General features: G+C 36.1%; 1 protein-coding gene across 1 annotated transcript in view; it reads left to right on the plus strand.

Annotated features, from left to right (window-relative positions):
* LOC132110771 (GDNF family receptor alpha-1-like) overlaps positions 1 to 18,364 on the plus strand; it is an 81,035-nt gene that overhangs the window by 48,281 nt on the left and 14,390 nt on the right. The window contains exons 4-6 of the mRNA XM_059517704.1: positions 13,258 to 13,609; positions 16,513 to 16,622; positions 17,437 to 17,571. Of these exons, the coding sequence (XP_059373687.1) occupies positions 13,258 to 13,609; positions 16,513 to 16,622; positions 17,437 to 17,571 (597 nt within the window). The remainder of the gene's footprint in view (positions 1 to 13,257; positions 13,610 to 16,512; positions 16,623 to 17,436; positions 17,572 to 18,364) is intronic.

Here is an 18,364-nt window from a genome sequence, read left to right on the forward strand (position 1 = left end):
GATGTATAAATCCCTGTCGTAACCTCTTAAATAACTAAAAGTGGTAGGTTTCAGCAAAACAAGCAAGATTATACTCTCTGATGACTTTTGCACTGCTGAACACACAGCGCAAGCAACTACTTGTGTTTTATATAGTTATTTAAAGTGGTGGGACACTGATTTATATATAGTATGTATAATTATCATCACATATAAAACAAGAGACAATTTCTTATTTATTTTGTTTCATTTGCAAATAAAAGATTTTGGCAAAGAAAGTAGGGATGCGTAGAACTGCATATTTTTTTTTATAATAAACTAGTCAGTGGGTTGTCTGAACGGGTAGTTGACTAGACTGTTTTAGCCCTGGATAATTGGGATGATTTAGGGTCCTCCACACAGCAAATTCATGTGTTAATGAACAGTTAGATGGTCCACATTCAAATGTAACCAAATTCTTGAGGTCCAGAGATGTGCTTTTAAAGTCGACATAATTATATAAATAAAGTCAACCCTAACTATTTTTTAAATGCATTTGCATCTGTCTCACTCAAATGTACTCTGGATCAATCACACTCTGGAATATCTGTCACTATTTATGTTAATTGCAGCTATTTTTAACGTCACACAGCAACTTGACACAAAATTCATAGTGTTAAAATTTTTTTATAAAAAAATTATAAAAAAAAAAAAAAAAAACAATGCAATGAGACACATTGCAATCGCCAAGTCTCTCACAGTTGGTCGTCTCATAGCATGCTAAGAAGTTGACATTAAAAACACTGACTCTAATGCAGCAACTAGTCAAATTATTCAGTTGGTAGATCAGCCATCCTGTTCAATCACTATTAAGCAGATTTCTTAAAAAAAAATTCATCTGATTTGTATTCATACTGCAATAAGACATGTTAAGAGGTGTTAGTATGTGTGAGATGAAGTGAGAAAGCATGTTAAAGGGTTTAAACCCTTAAACCCTTTAAAACATACCATTTGTTGCATCTCACAGCCACATTTTGCTTTCTCATTGCAAAGCCCTTGGATCTAATTTCTGTATTTTTGTTAGTGAATGCAAGCAGAGAGAAATATCACAGTACTTGTATGATTTAGAAGTGCAGCAGACACAGCTGAATGCCAGTTTAGATAGCCGCACTGATATTCAACTCCCACTGGGTTTCCACATTAGCTCAGAACGATCTCTTACTCTTCCGGTCTTTCATGAGCAGTTCAGTCAGTGGGCGCCTTTTGAACATGACTGCCGTTAAAGTATTTTCCCTCCCACATTGTTCGCACTCTCTTAGAAAATTCACACACGAGTAGCACTACCTGACGGAGTGTGACCTCTGACTCAGTATGCGGTGTGATAAAGACGGCAGTGATGGCTGTGATGAATGACAAATGTCATATGACTGGTGCTTTCCTATGCCTCACATGTCTCAATAGTAGTTTTAGCTGTCATTTTAAGGGTGCATGGTAAGCCATGCCATCCTCTGAGCTCCAAAGCAGATGGCCTCTATCTCTGCTGCCAGTCTTGATGCATCTCCTGATTGGTTGAGCTGTAGATGGTCCATAGTCTCTGTCTGTTGACACTGTGTGACCTTTTTAAGTTGAGGTCATTCAAATTGACAGAAAATATTACAATATTATTGAAATATATAATATGTGTTTTTACATTTAATTTATAAAATTATTCATTCATGTATTATTCATATTAATATATGTATATTTTATTAAACTTTTTTGCATTTTTAAACTTTAAAAATTGTTTTAAAGTAAATAAGTTAACATTAGCATTCAAAAGTTTGGGGTCATGAATAAAGATATTAATACTTTCAGTCTTCATGCATGCATTAAATTTATCAAAAGTGACAGAAAATACTTTTGTTACAAAAGATTTCCAATTCATTTAAATACTTTCCTTTTGAACTTTCAATTCATCAAAGAATCCTATATATACAGTAAAGACCAAAGGTTTGGACACACCTTCTCATTTAAAGAGTTTTCTTTATTTTCATGACTACTAAAATTGTAGATTCACACTGAAGGCATCAAAACTATGAATTAACACATGTGGAATTATATATGGAATTATATACATAACAAAAAAGTGTGAAATAACTGAAAATGTCATATTCTAGGTTCTTCAAAGTAGCCACCTTTTGCTTTGATTACTGCTTTGCACACTCTTGGCATTCTCTTGATGAGCTTCAAGAGGTAGTCACCTGAAATGGTCTTCCAACAGTCTTGAAGGAGTTCCCCGAGAGTTGCTTAGCACTTGTTGGCCCTTTTGCCTTCAGTCTGCGGTCCAGCTCACCCCTAAACCATCTCGATTGGGTTCAGGTCCGGTGACTGTGGAGGCCAGGTCATCTGGCGCAGCACCCCATCACTCTCCTTCTTGGTCAAATAGCCCTCGATGCCTTCAGTGTGACTCTACAATTTTCATAGTCATGAAAATCAGAGGTGGAAAGTAACGAATTACATTTACTCGCGTTACTGTAATTGAGTAGCTTTTTTGTGTACTTCTACTTTTTTAAGTATTTTTTTTAATCTGTTATTTTACTTTTACTTAAGTATATTTAGTTTGAAGTATTGTACTTCGCTACATTTTAAAACACATTAATTACTGAGTAAAAAAAAAAAATCGCTCCCTGGAAGGTATGGCAAACTGGCGCAAAAATCACAAGAAAGATGCAGACGGACAAAACAGGCGTTAGTGGTGCAGACACCGCTGAAAACGAAACCCCGTCATATTCTGAAGTTTAACTCGAAGGAAATTAAGTGAACCCCTGGCCATATGTATGCTCTATTATGCTGTGTATGCTGTGCTTGCCTAGGGAGACCAAACTAGCAGTTTATAAAATCTCGACAAGACATCAACCCCACGTAAGCATATAGAGGTGAGCTAAATAATTGCGTCATTGCATTGGTGGTTAAAATGATGCTTTGACATTTTAGCAAGAGGTTTTGCACAAATTAGCCAAAAAGACTGGTGCGGAGTGTGCGATATATATTGTCTGCGATAATATCATAATTGTTGTTTTAATGATGTACGCGCGCATTTAGAGTGTTCTTTCACTGTGTGATTCAGTCTGTTGAAATGCATTTAGAATGAAATCAATCAAAATCATTTAGAATCAAAATCACACAAAGAATGCTGTCTTTTCCTCTAAAAATCATAATCACACACACACACACACACACACATATATATATATATATATATATATATATATATATATATATATATAGATCAGTGGGGATTTCTTTAAGACTGCAAGGGAAGCTCAGCTTCCCCTCTAATGTAAAAAAAACCCAACGGTCAAATATGTACTATTGTGTATTATGTATTGTGTTAATCAGCTACATGTCGGCTGACTCGATTTTCTTCTCATACATTCCCGTAGCGTCACAGTGCATTTCCCTGTTGAAGCCGAGCGTCCATTGACTTCGATGGGGCTGCTTTGAACAGTTTTTTTCAGTGCTCCGAAGCTAGGCGGTCATTGGATAAATGCTGCGATTATGTCCCGCCCACGGACGCTCAGCGTCTCTGGAGGTGAATGAGGACTGGGCTTCCGCGTGATGATTGGAGGATCTGTCGATCTCCTTTTGACTGACAGCGGTCTGCACCATAAGAAGTCGGCAAGGCTGTTTCACGCTCAGTCCCATGATCGCGGATTTCTCAGTTGTATTCGAAAGACAAACTGCGGCAATATTTCTTGATATTTGTAAAATGCAGAACCACCACAAAATTAAATTGGTAACTAAGACAGATTGAAAATGTGCGCGCGCACACACACACACACTATAGCCATCTAGTGGTTAAAGTGATTTATTACAATTTTTAAACTGAATTTCCCCAAAAATGGGCAAAAATCTTACATTAAACCTTATAAAATTATCCATGGTATCCCCATGTATGAAAGTTAGAAATCTGGGTCTTTTATGAAGTGAATTTTACCTGAAATGCTTTTTTCTTTTTTTGTAAAAAAAAAAAGCCTATTTAAATAAATATTTATTTATTTATAGAAATGTAAAAGATTTAAATCCTCCAAAAACAGTACAAAGTTTAGTAAAAACATAAATGAACAGAGTAAAATTATATTTGTAAAAAATTTAAATATTTTACTATTACAAAATGAAATGTTATTGTCTGGGGTCAAAAAGACCCCGAGTGTCACTACAAATGAAGACCATCAGAGGGTTATAATGTAGGCCGAAAATGAGCTTCCCCTCTTTGAAAGACCAGCAGCCGCCACTGATATATATATATATATTATTTTTTTTTTTTTTTTTTTTTACAACAGGACAGTAAACTAAGAGACTTGCGTTTTAGACACCATATTGCCATTGTTTTTGCTCTATTTCTACAACAGAAAATAATTCCAAACACAGCCACCAAAGCAAAATTTTGCATCTCTGAGCAACATGACAGTGTTTCGTTTCTGAATGAATCAACTGTTTAAATGATTCGGTTCAATCGCAATGACTCACTTATTAACAGTGACTTGCTGACACATACTGGCCATTTTAATTTCACATTTAAAGTATCTTTTGATTTTTTTTTTTTATATAATTAAGTTTTTATAATTTCAAATGAGTATTCAACATTTTATGTCTGGCATATCAAAACATTATTCATGCATTTGTAACTGCAGGTTAAATGCATTCTTGTCCTGCACTAAACAGTGTAATACATCTAAATGCCACTTCCAATGAATCTTCTGCATTTCCTCTGCATTAAAAGATGAGTTTGTTGACACTGATTTGCCTGGTAACAGCCCAAATGTTTTATTATTCTAAATAACTGATTCCTTTAATTAAAAACAACTAGTTTGAGATTAATAGACCTATCCCAGGGGTGTCAGACTCAGTTCCTGGAGGGCCGTAGCCCTGCAGAGTTTAGTTCTAACCCTGCTCCAGCACATATATCATGTAGTTTTCAAATAAACCTAAATGATTAGATTAGCTGGATCAGGTGTGTTTAATTAGGGTTATATCTAAACTGTGCAGGACTGTGGCCCTCCAGGAACTGAGTTTGACACCCTTGGTCTGTCCCATTTTTGACTCCCTCCCACTGTTAAAATGTAACTAAGTAATTTTTACTCTGAGTAAATTTTAAATGAGCTACTTTTTACTTTTACTTGAGTGGATTTTTTAGACTGGTACTTTTACTTGTACTTAAGTAAAATTTCATTAATGTAATGGTACTTTTACTTGAGTAGAATATTTTTGTACTCTTTCCACCTCTGATGAAAATAAAGAAAACTCTGTGTGTCTAAACTTTTGGTCTGTACTGTGTATATATATATATATATATATATATATATATATATATATATATATATATAATGCAGTACATCTGTTTTCATCATTAATAATACAAAATGTTTCTTGAGCACCAAATCAGCATATTAAAATAGTTTCTGAAGAATCTTGAAAACCGGAGTAATGACTGTTGAAAATTCAGCTTTGCCATCTCTGGAATAAAATAAAATGTTTAAACATATTAAAATAGAAAACAGTTATTTTAAATTGTACAAATATTTCACAGTGTTTCCATTTTTATAAAAAAAATAATTTCCAATGGCATATCTTTGGACTTTACCAGTGTGGTCTTACATTGACCACACATTCTAAACACTTTACTCTTTAAACAATGATTAAAAAATATTTGATTCTCTATATTCTTTCAATTTCTTATGTGTACATGGTAAAGAGCTACTTGTTTTAACAATGATTCAGCAACATTTTGTTTACATGCTCTATTTCATCACATCCAATCATGGGAAAAAGATCACAGCTATCTTTTCCCCTGCATTCATGCAATACAGCAGCAGGTGTAATGATTCTCCCTAGTATAACTTCTCTGAAACCGATGTCTCTCATTGTGCTGGTACTCTGAGGCTAGGACGGTATATCTCTCTGACAGCCTAGGGAGGGGGGTTGTGCATATTAATGCCTCACAGATAATGTTTGTGTACAGGGCCAGGATCAAACAGGCAGTCTGGGCCATGAATCCTCATCAGTCGAGGGTTCTAGCAGGATGGGGATACTAATGCTGGAGGGAGCGTGTATGTGTGTGAGTGATGTTAACTTCTCAAGCAACCTCCCATTTTGGTAGGAGAGGAGGTATCTGACATAGCCAAAATAAAATAGTCACGGCTTATAAGTTCTGCAGGCTAATCACATAGCCAAGGCATTAAATGCTAGTTTACTCGGAATTATTCAAAGTAGCATATTTTCTGAGCCAACATCTCCTTGTAAACACCAGCTTCCTTTCCAAACTCTCCATTACCCCAGGATTTAAACAGTCACTTCTGAAACCCAATGCATTCTTATGAAATTAGAGGAATGTCCTTTCCGAGAGCATGCCACCTTGATCAAATGAGTGACGAGAGACAGCCAGAGAGCTTCAGGGATTAATTACAGAGGTCTTGAGTTATAGTTTCATTTGTCGTTATTACACTGGAGGATTGTTTGCGGAAAGAGAGAGTTTATTAAGAGCAGGGACTTCTTTCCAAACATTTGGCTTTTCTGGTTCACTCATGGTCACCAAGGAAAGATGGCTCTCTATGATTCCACCTGTACACATGGAGTGTTATGGTCCGCAAAAATAGAGGTAATATACCTATACTGTACATAGTGTACAGTAAGTATAGAAAAGAATCGCCCCCCCCCCCTTTAAAATTATCAAAATAATCTGCCTAAAATGAAGATGGACACAGTTTTTGTTTTATCCAGGTGCATATATTTATTCAGTTGAACGTATAACATTTTTGTGAAAGTTATGACATTACATGTCAAAAAAAGAAAAAGAAAAAGAAAAGAAAAAACAGAATCTGAGTTGGAAAAAGGATCACTCCCTTGTGTCAGTATATTGTTGAACTACCTTTTGGTTTAATTACTGCCTTTAGTCTATTGGAATATGTCTCTACTAGCTTTGCTCTACTAACATCTAGACTTATTTCTGCCAGATATATTCAGTTTTATTCTCATAAGCATAAGAATCTTCATTGTGAATGCATTTGAGATTTCTTGAGGAGTGGCTTTTTTCTTGCAACCCTCCTATACAAGCCACATTTGTGGAGAATTTGTGATGCTGTCATGTGCACTAGAGGGTGACACGGGAGTGGATCTTCAAACCTTTCCTGTCCCACCCCCGCAAAAAATAAATCAATAAATAAATAAAATTTTTCATACACAGTTTCTTGCTCAAGTTCACATGACTGAGATGACAGAAAGTGCATCCTGTTTGCCTGAATTATTTTACAGAAGCTTAACATTTAGTTGTCATTCTGAGTGAACACAAATAAACGTTGAGTTTTTACAGATTCGAAAGATGTATTACTTGTATCTGTATGACCAATAATTACAGCGCATTTTAAGAGTAAGTGAGCGCACCGATGCCTTCATCTGTCCTGCTGTGAGCGCTGCTGTTCAGCTTCCACACAAACTTCATTAGAGCATATTTCTGTAGGTTAACATAAGATTGAGCCACGATGTAAAGTTTTTACTACATATCTTTCAGATGAAAATCTATATTTGAGGTCGATGAATGATAGGTGGGCTTTTGGATGTCCTGCCCAATCTACCACATATCCCAGCTGTTAACGATAAGACCATCACAGACTGCATACGTCATTCACTTAACCAGCTGCAAGCAAACAGGAAGAGAACACACAGAGACAGGGCAACTAGAATTGAGGTAAAATATTAAAATAATGACTGTATTAAAATATACAGTTTCTAGTTTATTTATTTAAAAGGTATATTTGTGTATAAAGTTGTGTATAAAGTGATATTACGATTCCCGGTCCCAGCCACTCCAGCTGACATTTTTACCTGTCCCATGACTCCCATTCTAATTACATGATTAATAGTGATTTTGTATCCAATCCTGTGGGATTGCTGCGGGATTCCCCCCAAAAATGTCAGACTCTAATATACGTACACACAATGTACACACTTTGTCATACATTTCTGCAACTTCTTCAGAGTTGCTGTAGGCCTCTTGGTCGCCTCTCTGACCAGTTTCCTTCTGACTCTTTCATCCAGTTTGGAGTGACGTCCTGATCCAGAGAGGGTCTGTTATTTACCAAATATCTTCCACTTCTTAATACACTTCACTGTGCTTCTAAGCATTGATAAAAGAAATAAATATTTGTAACTGTTTTCTGACGGTCCACATCTTTATCCAATTTATTTATTTATGACCACAGCTGAAACTCAAATGGCTTTGGGGGCTTCTCAATTCTTATTTGTGCATCCTCATTTCCTTTCCTCACGTCTTAGCTCCACCCCTTCAAAATGCAAGGGGAAGGACGCAAGGAAAAGAGGCGAGTATGGAGGAACTGAATCAAGTAAAATGATATATTCTCACTCAAAGTGTCATCAATTAGTGATGACTCTACACCACTGGATTGAGCTTACAAGTCAGGATTCTTGAACATTAGAGATAAATATTTATATTGCAACAGTTTCAAGCTTCACAAAATACCACATTTGTCTGTATTTTTGTATTTATTATTATTATTATTATTATTACCAGTTATTATTACCAGTTGTTATTAACAATTAATTACTTAACACAGCGAAGCAGTTCGAAATGTTAATGTGTTGCATATTAACCCCTGCAGGCATCTGTATTAACCAATATAAGATGCATTCATTTTAAAAATTAAAAGCAATAAGCCATTAAAATCAAGAGACGTAAATAAATATAATTACGACTGTGCTGAAAAGTACACGTTATACATCAAAATTACAGTCACTATCAAAACATAACCCACATTTACAATAACGTCATGCTTAATACTCAAATTTATGTGTGTTTGTATTTTGTGCGTCGATCGGTTTCCGGGTCAGAGGATGGAGGATGGATATTGTTCAGAAACGATTTTGATCAGCCAGCCTTAGTCTAAACCTAGACATTCATGTTCATTTCATAATCTGTCATTCAACATGAAATTGTGTCAGATGATTATTTATGTTTATTTTTATGTTTAAATATTTTGGACAGATTAGATTTTTTCACTGTGGGCGGGGCTACTAAACAACACTATGAATAGAAACCAAGCCATCAATAAAATGTCCTGTTATTTGTCACTCTTAGTACATGGTGCTTCAGTTGTATTTATGTAATTATATGCTTGTGTATTTATATTACATCAAATAAACAGGCAGTTACAGTGTGCATAAGGACTGCACAGGGCAAGGGGCAAGAGGCTTTTTTTTTGTCAAAACCCCTTTAGAGTGGGCTAATTACAGCTCATTATCAAACACAATCCTTACCTTATATTATCAAACACTACATCTGTGTGACTGCAGGGAGAGATAAACCTGGACACAACAGTCTCTGTCAAAGTATTTGTTAATGCTTCCCATCCTTTTAGTCTTATTACAATCTTTTTGCTACAATTGTCTCTTCGTTTACTTTCTCTGCAGTCCAGTGACTGAAAACAATCACCTGAACGACAGATAGATAGTTAGAGAGAGAGAGAGAGAGAGAGAGAGAGAGAGAGATGCAAGATGACATGAGGTTCTAATCATGGTGGTGTTTTAATCAAATCCTCGACCTCTCTGCTAATCGCTGGTGGCATTACAGTTCCAGATAAAGTATGTGTGCTGGCCTCCCTTCCTCGTTTCACTGCACATTTCCCATTAACCCTCAGGTGAGACTTTTATTAGGATTTAATCAGGCCTCAGTTGTCTGATCCTGGAGAGAAAGTATGCAAAAACAGCACAGATGAGAGAGAAAATTAAAAGTGAGACTATGGGGAATTTGCTTTCGTTTTATTGAATGGGAACATCTATATTCTTTGCATTTCTAAAAGCTGATACTAAAAGTTAATTGTTAAAATTTTACTTTGTAGGGTTTTTTTTTTTTTTTTTTTTTTTTTGCCTTTTTGTTAGATAGAACAGTATGGGGAAAAAGGGAGGATTTGAAAATTGTATCCGAATATGCCTGAGAATCAAACTCATGAGTCATCATGACTATGGTGTTGTTAGCACCTTACATGTACTTTGCAGGATGATCTACTACAGGAAAACAAACCCATGTTATTATGTGAGCTCCAACTTGTTAAAGGGGTCATATGATGCAATTTAAATTTTTCCTTTCTATTTGGAGTGTTACAAGCTCTTGGTACATGAAGAAGATCTGTAAAGTTGAAAAGACTAAAGTCTCAAATCCAAAGAGATATTCTTTATAAAAACACATTGCATTATACCAAATACACAAAAAAATGTTCCTTTTAGCAATGTCATAGGACCCCTTTAAGAAAACACATTTTGAAAACTGCATCATGACCCTAACTTAACTGTTTGTATATTTTATTTATTTATTTTTCCATCTAAAAAAATAAAATAAATCAAGGCAGAACTGTTTTTTTTTATAGATATTATCTGCTGCATTATAATAGTTTATTTATAATCATTAAACCTTCCTTTAAAATATAAGCCAAGTCTTTACTTACCCACAGTTGGATCATACTAGCTCAAGAAAAGAACAGCAGATGCTACCAGAAAACATCTTTTTACTTGTATCTAGTGCGCGATGAGTGTTAAGTAAGATACTTGTTATGTGGATTGTGTGTCTGTGTGTGTTCATGTGTCATGGTCAGTGTCTTCGGTGTGACATCTGGTACTAAGGGTATATGAAAGGTGAAGGACTTGGACAGCTGTAGAGGATCGTTTCAACCTGAAGCCCTTTGTGCCAGGCCACAGAATAGGTATTGTATTATTGTCAGCCTCAGGGCATCAGATCAGAAGAGCACATTGCACACACTCACACACAAACAATGTTTTTTGATGATGTCATCTGACAGTAGTGGAACTCAGCAGAGATGTCTTTTTTTCTTGCTTTGAGTGCCTGTGTGAATGTGTATGTGTGTGTGTGTGTGTGTGTATGTGTGTGTACACGTCTGATGCTCTGACTGAGAACATCATACTGTTTATGAATAGGCAAAATTCCACTTTTTCTTCCACACATAGATAAGCACCCACTCTCAGTCAGAGAGAGAGAGAGTCTGAGACTTTTCTGTGCCAGAGAGCTTGAATGGGCAGATGTTGTCTGAGCAGATGGACTCTCAATGTGTGTACATGCTTGTGTGTGTGTGTTTGTGTGTGTGTGTGTGTGTGTGTTGAACTACCGTCGAGACAGCTAACAGATGGAGTGGAGAGGTGTTGTTTTACATTGTTGTATAAAAGGTCAAGGGGTCATAGTGCATCTCTGCTGTTCAAAAGGTTTGGGGTTGTTATTTCATATGCTCACCAAGGCTGCATTTATTTGATCAAAAATACAGTATATACTTATTGCTGTGATGGAAAAGCGGAATTATTCTTATAAGCCGATTTTGTGCACAATAAATATTTCTTACTATCAATGTTGAAAAAGTTTTTTGTCGTCAGAATTTTTTATTAATGTAAAATGTATTAATTTTTATTCTAATAAAATGTTACTGACCCCAAACCTTTGAATGACACAATAAAATAACATAAAAACAAACATAGTCACAAATAACAACACACATCACATACAGTAACAACATAGGCACCATTTAAAACAACATCACAACAACCCCTCATTAGTCTTTAAAAGATGTGCTTTTAACATGAGCTTTGAAAACCAGTAGTGAGTTAATGGATCTAATAGTATGAGGGAGGTCATTCCACAGTTTTGGACCGGCTCGCAAAAATAATGTAAGTGTATCTGCTAGTGTTAATGGTAGCTAATGGTAGTGTATCTGCTACAGTCTTCAGCACAACCTGACTTTTACTTGGTAGAGATACGGTTATCACTGAGCACTGAATTCAGTTTTCCTACATATCATTATGCAGCATTATCATTACTGCATTGAAAAGCTATGTACTGTACCACAACAAGGTGGTTGAAGAAGAAGGATTAAAAAAGTTATATGGATTTGTGATAATAGCTGTGGCACTTCTTAAACTGAAGTTTTTATACATTTAGTTAAAAGACATTTTGCTTTGAATTGAGCAAAAACACATTATGGAAGTAAATAGGGTTGATTTCATGATGACTTCTCCTTTTCACTGTATGAGCAACGACAGTCCGGAAGTCATTCATTTCTAATAGAGAGCACTACAGGAGTTCCAGTCATATGGGAATGCAGAAGTTTCGGAATCAATTTAAATTTGGGTGCAGAATATTAGAATTTTTGCAGCTAGATTGTATGCAACTTTACGACCCAATGTGATTTTTTCTAATAAAAACTATGAACACAGGGAATTATTAATTATTATTCCAGTATTCCAATTATTATTCCAGTAAAGTGGGTTGTTATGAATAATAACTCCTCACTAGCCAGCAAAATGCAACAATCTTACGCAAATGTCAGGGATAGTGGAAAGGCGGCTCAAGGTGTTTCATATACCTGTTGTAGCCTCAGTCTGATTTAACTCGACTTACATACACAAATTACATTATTTCCCACAACTAGAGGCTCTGAGAATACAGTCTCCTCTCAGGCTTCGTTGAAAACAACCATCTTATTAGCACTGTCCTTAAACACACATACACAAACGCACACAGAAAACCACATGCACATGTATGCTCCACCCTCACTCTAATACAACCCATCTCTTGTTTTTAATTGGCTCTCATTAAAAGCCAAACTGCTGCTGTAGCTCAGCAAGTCTCCAGATATGTTAGTTAATTGTTGAATGTGTTAGAAAGCCAGCAATTAGCCGCAGCTGACAGGCGAGAGCAGAGCCGTGCCGGCCGTTTTGATGACTCCCCTGTTCGGCCAAGATGACTGTTTGTTAAGGCTGCAGGGATCCAAAGGGATAAGCACTGTTTCATTTAACATAAAAAACAGCCTAAAACAAAGAACAGGTTTCTTATAAACAGCCTTTGTGTTTTGGCAGACCTGCAGAAACAGGGATGATTAATTGACATGACTGTCACAGTGCTGTAGGGTATTCAATTTTTTTTTTTCATGGAGCAAGGGTTTCAGAGCTGTGCATAGTATCAGACTCGTTGTTTTCCTGTCTTTGTGTCTTTTTTTACCTTTGTTTTAAAAAAAAAAAAATTTTATCTGGTTTTTAACTTTTTGTTAATTTTTTTTTTATTATTATCAATGTATTCATTTTTTCCTTAAGATTTAAAGCAATTTTATCTGGTTTTAGCTGCACGTTTAATTTCAACCAAACACCCTCTCTCCAAAAAAACCAAAACAAAAAAAAAATAATTGACAGACAGAGTAGCTATGTTCATATTAGTTATATTGTCTTTTATACCATGCATCTTTGTCTTTGCAGGTGAGCCAGCACTTGCAAAGGAGAACAACTGCCTGAATGCAGCAAAGGCTTGTAACCTAAACGACACCTGTAAGAAATACCGTTCGGCTTACATAAGTCCCTGCACGAGCCGAGTATCAACAGCTGAAGTCTGCAACAAACGGAAGTGCCACAAGGCCCTGCGGCAGTTCTTCGACAAAGTACCGCCCAAACACAGCTACGGCATGCTCTTCTGCTCCTGTCCTCTGGGGGATCAGATGGCCTGTTCTGAGCGCAGACGCCAGACCATCGTACCGGCCTGTTCATATGAGGACAAGGAGAAGCCCAACTGCCTGACGCTGCAAGCGTCCTGCAAGACCAACTACATCTGCAGGTCTGAACCACAAAAAACTTGTTTAAAACAGGCATCTTAAAATGTTATTTTTACTATTATTATTACATTATTTAGCATGAGCTAACAAATAAAAAATACCTCTATTGAAGGGGTCTCAAAGTCAATTCCTGGAAGTCCAGAGCCCTGCAGAGTTTAGATTTAACCTTAATTAAACACACCTGATTCAACTAATCAAGTTCTTCAGGCTTATTTGAAAACTACATGGTATGTGTGGTGGAGCAGGGTTGGAACAAAGAATCCGGTCGTCCAGGAAAGCTCTAAAGCATTTATTAATCTTGGTTAATTTCAACATTTATTAATTATAACATTATTAAAAACAAAAGGCGTATCAGTTCGTATTATTTAATGAACCCAAGCTAACATGAACTAACAGAGTGAACATTTATATTTTTATTAACTAATGTTAACAGATTGTTCTGGGAGGGTGTTATGTGATAGACAGCGACCCATTATGACAGTTACTAGTTTGGGGCAGTTTTATGCTGGATTTGGTAGGTTTTGGTGAGCTTAGAAATCGTTATCTGATCTGGCAGCTCTGGGAGCACCTCTCTGTGTGAGTATGTTGTTATCTGAATGACTTAAAGTCTGTCAGTGTATGATCCTCAGTCGTTTAGTGTATGATGGCCAGTTTTTCCTTTGTGACTGTTTACAAAGTCAGTGAGTGTATGATGTCCAGCATTTTAAAACCTGTTCAGATATTAAAAGTTGTTTAGTGTATTCCAATTACAAGTCAGAACGGTCTGAAGATCTGGGAGTTCGGTGGTTGTAGAGTTAAAGCTGCAGGAGGAGTCACACATTTTAGTCTCAGAAGAAGAATAGCACTTCAGTAAGTTGGCTTTCTCAAGCTAACTTAATAAAATCAGTGAGAAATGTATTGCTTATTGTTAATGAATCAATTAGCATTAACTAATGGGACCCTACTGTAAAGTTGTCAACAAAAAATCTATATAAATATAATAAATTAATTAATTGACCCTAAATAATAATAAATAAACCTTATTATAAATATATTTTAAAATACTTTTTCATATATTTAGATTCAAAGTATACTTAAAATTTTATAAAATAATAAACAATAAAAATTATTTTAATATTATATTATAAATATTATAACACATAATATTAATATAAACTAATATAATTAAGAACCGGTTTTAAAGAGACAATTTAAAATTATTATTATTTTCATTATTATTATTTCTAATGATCTAATAATAATAAACATTCTATTGACACATTTACACTCCATTATATAGTAGTAAAGCAAGTAAATAAAGTGCATGCACAAAGTTAAGAAAAGTTGGCTGTGCTTCTCTCTCCCTCATATACACACATGCAAATACACCCACACTTCATGGCAACACTTATCTTGTGTGCATTAACACATGGCAGTGAAAAATGAGCTATTTAGAGGTGTTAAAGGGATACTCCACTGTAACATTATGAAGTGACAAGAATAGTTTTTATATGAGAAGAAAACAAAATTAACTTTATTCAACAAATTGTCTCTGTGTCTCCCTGCATCACCTTAGTGACATTTTGTAGAATATCCACTGAAGACAAACTGTGTACACTATTCTGTGTCAGCTGCGACACAAGGATACATTTTCTACATGTATTTGTGCTTTGATTTGAACGAAAAACACATCCGTGCGACACGGCTGACGCAGAAGAGCGTACACTGTTTGCGTCCAGTGGACATTCTCCAAAAGGGCCCAACGGTGAAGCGGAGAGACACAGAGGAGACAAATTGTTGGATAAAATCGTTATTTCGGTTTTCTTCGTATACAAAAAGCATTCCCCTCTCTTTGTTACAGCTGAATCACTGATGGCAGATTGACTATTCTGATGATGTAGTTCATACTTCTCTGGACCTTGACAGTCTAATATACTTGGCAGTCAGTGGGAGAGTCACAAGCCTCCCAGTTTTCATTCAAAATATTTTAAATTGTTTTCCGAAGAGGAACGAAGCTTTTTACGGGTTTGGAACGACATGGGGGTAAGTGATTAATGACGAAAAAAAAAAATGCCTCACTGAATCTGAGAGGCAAGATCACAACATGCCATCTGTTATAACATGTGTTTACCAATAGGGACAGACATGGCCATAAGCAGCTAAGCTGCATCTACTGGGAAATAAAGCGTTTATTAAGGTGAGGCAGGAGAACACATTGTGAGGACAATTGTGGTGATTATTGAAGTCTAGCAATAAAAACTGCAGCCTTAAATCTGGTTTGTGCAGGAAGGAGGCAACAACAGAGTCCGTTAAGTGGCTGGTTAAGGATTCATTAGCACAACATGAATGTAGTTTTGCCAAGTAAACGTCTTTGGGCACAGAGAGAGCGACAGCTAATGACCCTGCTCAGTCAGAAGAGCTGCCGCTCAGCATTCTGGGGGCAAACTTAGACACTCATATAAATAAATGAAATATATTTGCACTTACGCTCCAGGTCTGTACAGTTCATATGCTCCATTCCAGCCATTTTTCCCTTATTATTTGTCCTTCTTTCTGTATCCATCCTGCTCTTGTACCCATAATCATTTTGAAGCCAGGTGTAGCCCCTAGCTGTAGCAAGGTTTTGGTGTAGTTGTGCAGAAACCCCAGACTAGTCCCACACCATGTGTCTTAGGAGACACGGCACAACACATACATTACAATGTTTCTTCTTCATCCTTAACACTGTGACAGACTGCTGTGGAGAAATGTCCAACACTTTTAACAGCCAAAAACTGCGTATGAAGTTTGCTTCACAAACACAGATTTGGCAACATATGTCTTCTTTCATTTATAATGAAATCTATTTAATTGTAAAGTGATGTCATGAAGAGGTGAGAATTATGTAATAAAGTGTGTGTGCGTGTGTGTGTGTGTGGTGTTTTAGGTCTCGTCTGGCTGATTTCTTCACTAACTGTCAACCTGAGCACCGCTCTCTCTCTGGCTGTCTGAAGGAGAACTACGCTGACTGCTTGCTGTCGTACTCTGGCCTCATTGGTGAGGCTACACTGTAACATATATTATTTTTTATTATTATTATTATTAATATGGTCAATTTTATATTAATTAGAGATCGTTGCACTTTTAAAAACTATTTATTTATTAATATATATGCACTACAATATAATTTGTCACAACCATTTAAAATAACTAGTGATGGCGAAAGATGATATATATATATCAACATCAACCAGTTCTGTACTGGTGATGTGAGCTGATCTGTTCAATCTGGATACACTGATAGAGTTTAGTGTTTCATTAACTAGCACTGAGTGACTGCTACTACTCTCTATACAGTCCACTTTTATATATATATATATATATATATATATATATATATATATATATATATATAGAGAGAGAGAGAGAGAGAGAGAGAGAGAGAGAGAGAGAGAGAGAGAGAGAGAGAGAGAGAGAGAAAGCCTTTGGGAAAACATGTTTGTTCTCTAGTTCTTTCTTTGCGTTTTGCTCGTGTGTGCACACACGGAAAAAGCAGCTGGACACACATGAATACAGCAGCGGAGCTATTAATCTGTGATTAGCTCTTGTTGTTGTTCTACCAGTGGGAGACTGTTTCTCTGTGGGCTAACACTGTCACATCTCCACAGTACAGCTTTTATGAGGCACATTGCACCAAAATTAGTATTTTTCAGAGAGCTCAGTGAGAGCAAGATATCTGAAGATGATGTGTGATCACAATCAGGGTTTTAAACACACAAATTTAGTCAAATTCCTTTTAAATATGAAATCGGTACTTTATTTTTTATTAGAGTGTAGGAGCATGTCAAACCATGATTTTTTTTTTTCCCAGGCACGGTGATGACCCCAAATTATCTGCGTTCACCCAAGATCAGCGTGTCACCATTCTGTGACTGCAGCAGCAGTGGCAACAGCAAAGAGGAATGTGACAGATTCACAGAGTTCTTCACTGACAACGCCTGCCTGCGTGAGTTACTGTTCTGGCCTGACTCGTTCACTAGAGACAGACTTGCTGATTTAGTTTTTTCTATATCGAAACCGATACCTTGACTTCGATACCGGTTCCTGAATGATAATTTTTTTTTTCGCTACAAATTATATGAAATCTATTTTAACAAGATTACATTACCTCAAAAAAAAATTCCTTTTTTTTCCCAGCTTGTTTTTAATCTTTTAATCTTCAACATCTTTTATGCTACATTTACATTAGTGTATTTTTGTTTTAAAACATATACGTAGCTTAGACTGAATCATCATTTCTATTCAATTTCTACTATTTACTGATGAGCATTAGCTGCTTCCAGCACTGTATGCCTGTGTTTTCTCTTCCATGATGTTCAGACCCAGAGGAAGCTCATTCTTTGCTCATATATCACTCATATTACATGTTTATAACCCCCGCCCTGTCTCTGATGATGAACGTCAATTACACTTAAATTCCGTACAAAAGAAACCCAGGAAAACATTTCCACTGATGAAGCATAAAGGTAATAAACAAGCGATTATTATATGATATAATTTGTATGTGATTTTATGAGATTCTGCCGGGTTTTTTTTTTTTTTACAATACATGGTTTACATGAGAAATGCTAAGCAGGTGTTGCAAAAAGGCTTGAAATGTAAGGCTACAAATAGCATATGTCAGCAACATTATAACATAAACAACATTTCATTTTTAAAATGCAAACGCACTAGTGTAAGCTTAGCCTTGCAAATATGGGCTCGGATGCTTATACACTACAGCCTCACATGTGAGCCAC

The sequence above is a fragment of the Carassius carassius genome, chromosome 30 (genome assembly GCF_963082965.1).
Source record: "Carassius carassius chromosome 30, fCarCar2.1, whole genome shotgun sequence".
Taxonomy (NCBI): domain Eukaryota; kingdom Metazoa; phylum Chordata; class Actinopteri; order Cypriniformes; family Cyprinidae; genus Carassius; species Carassius carassius.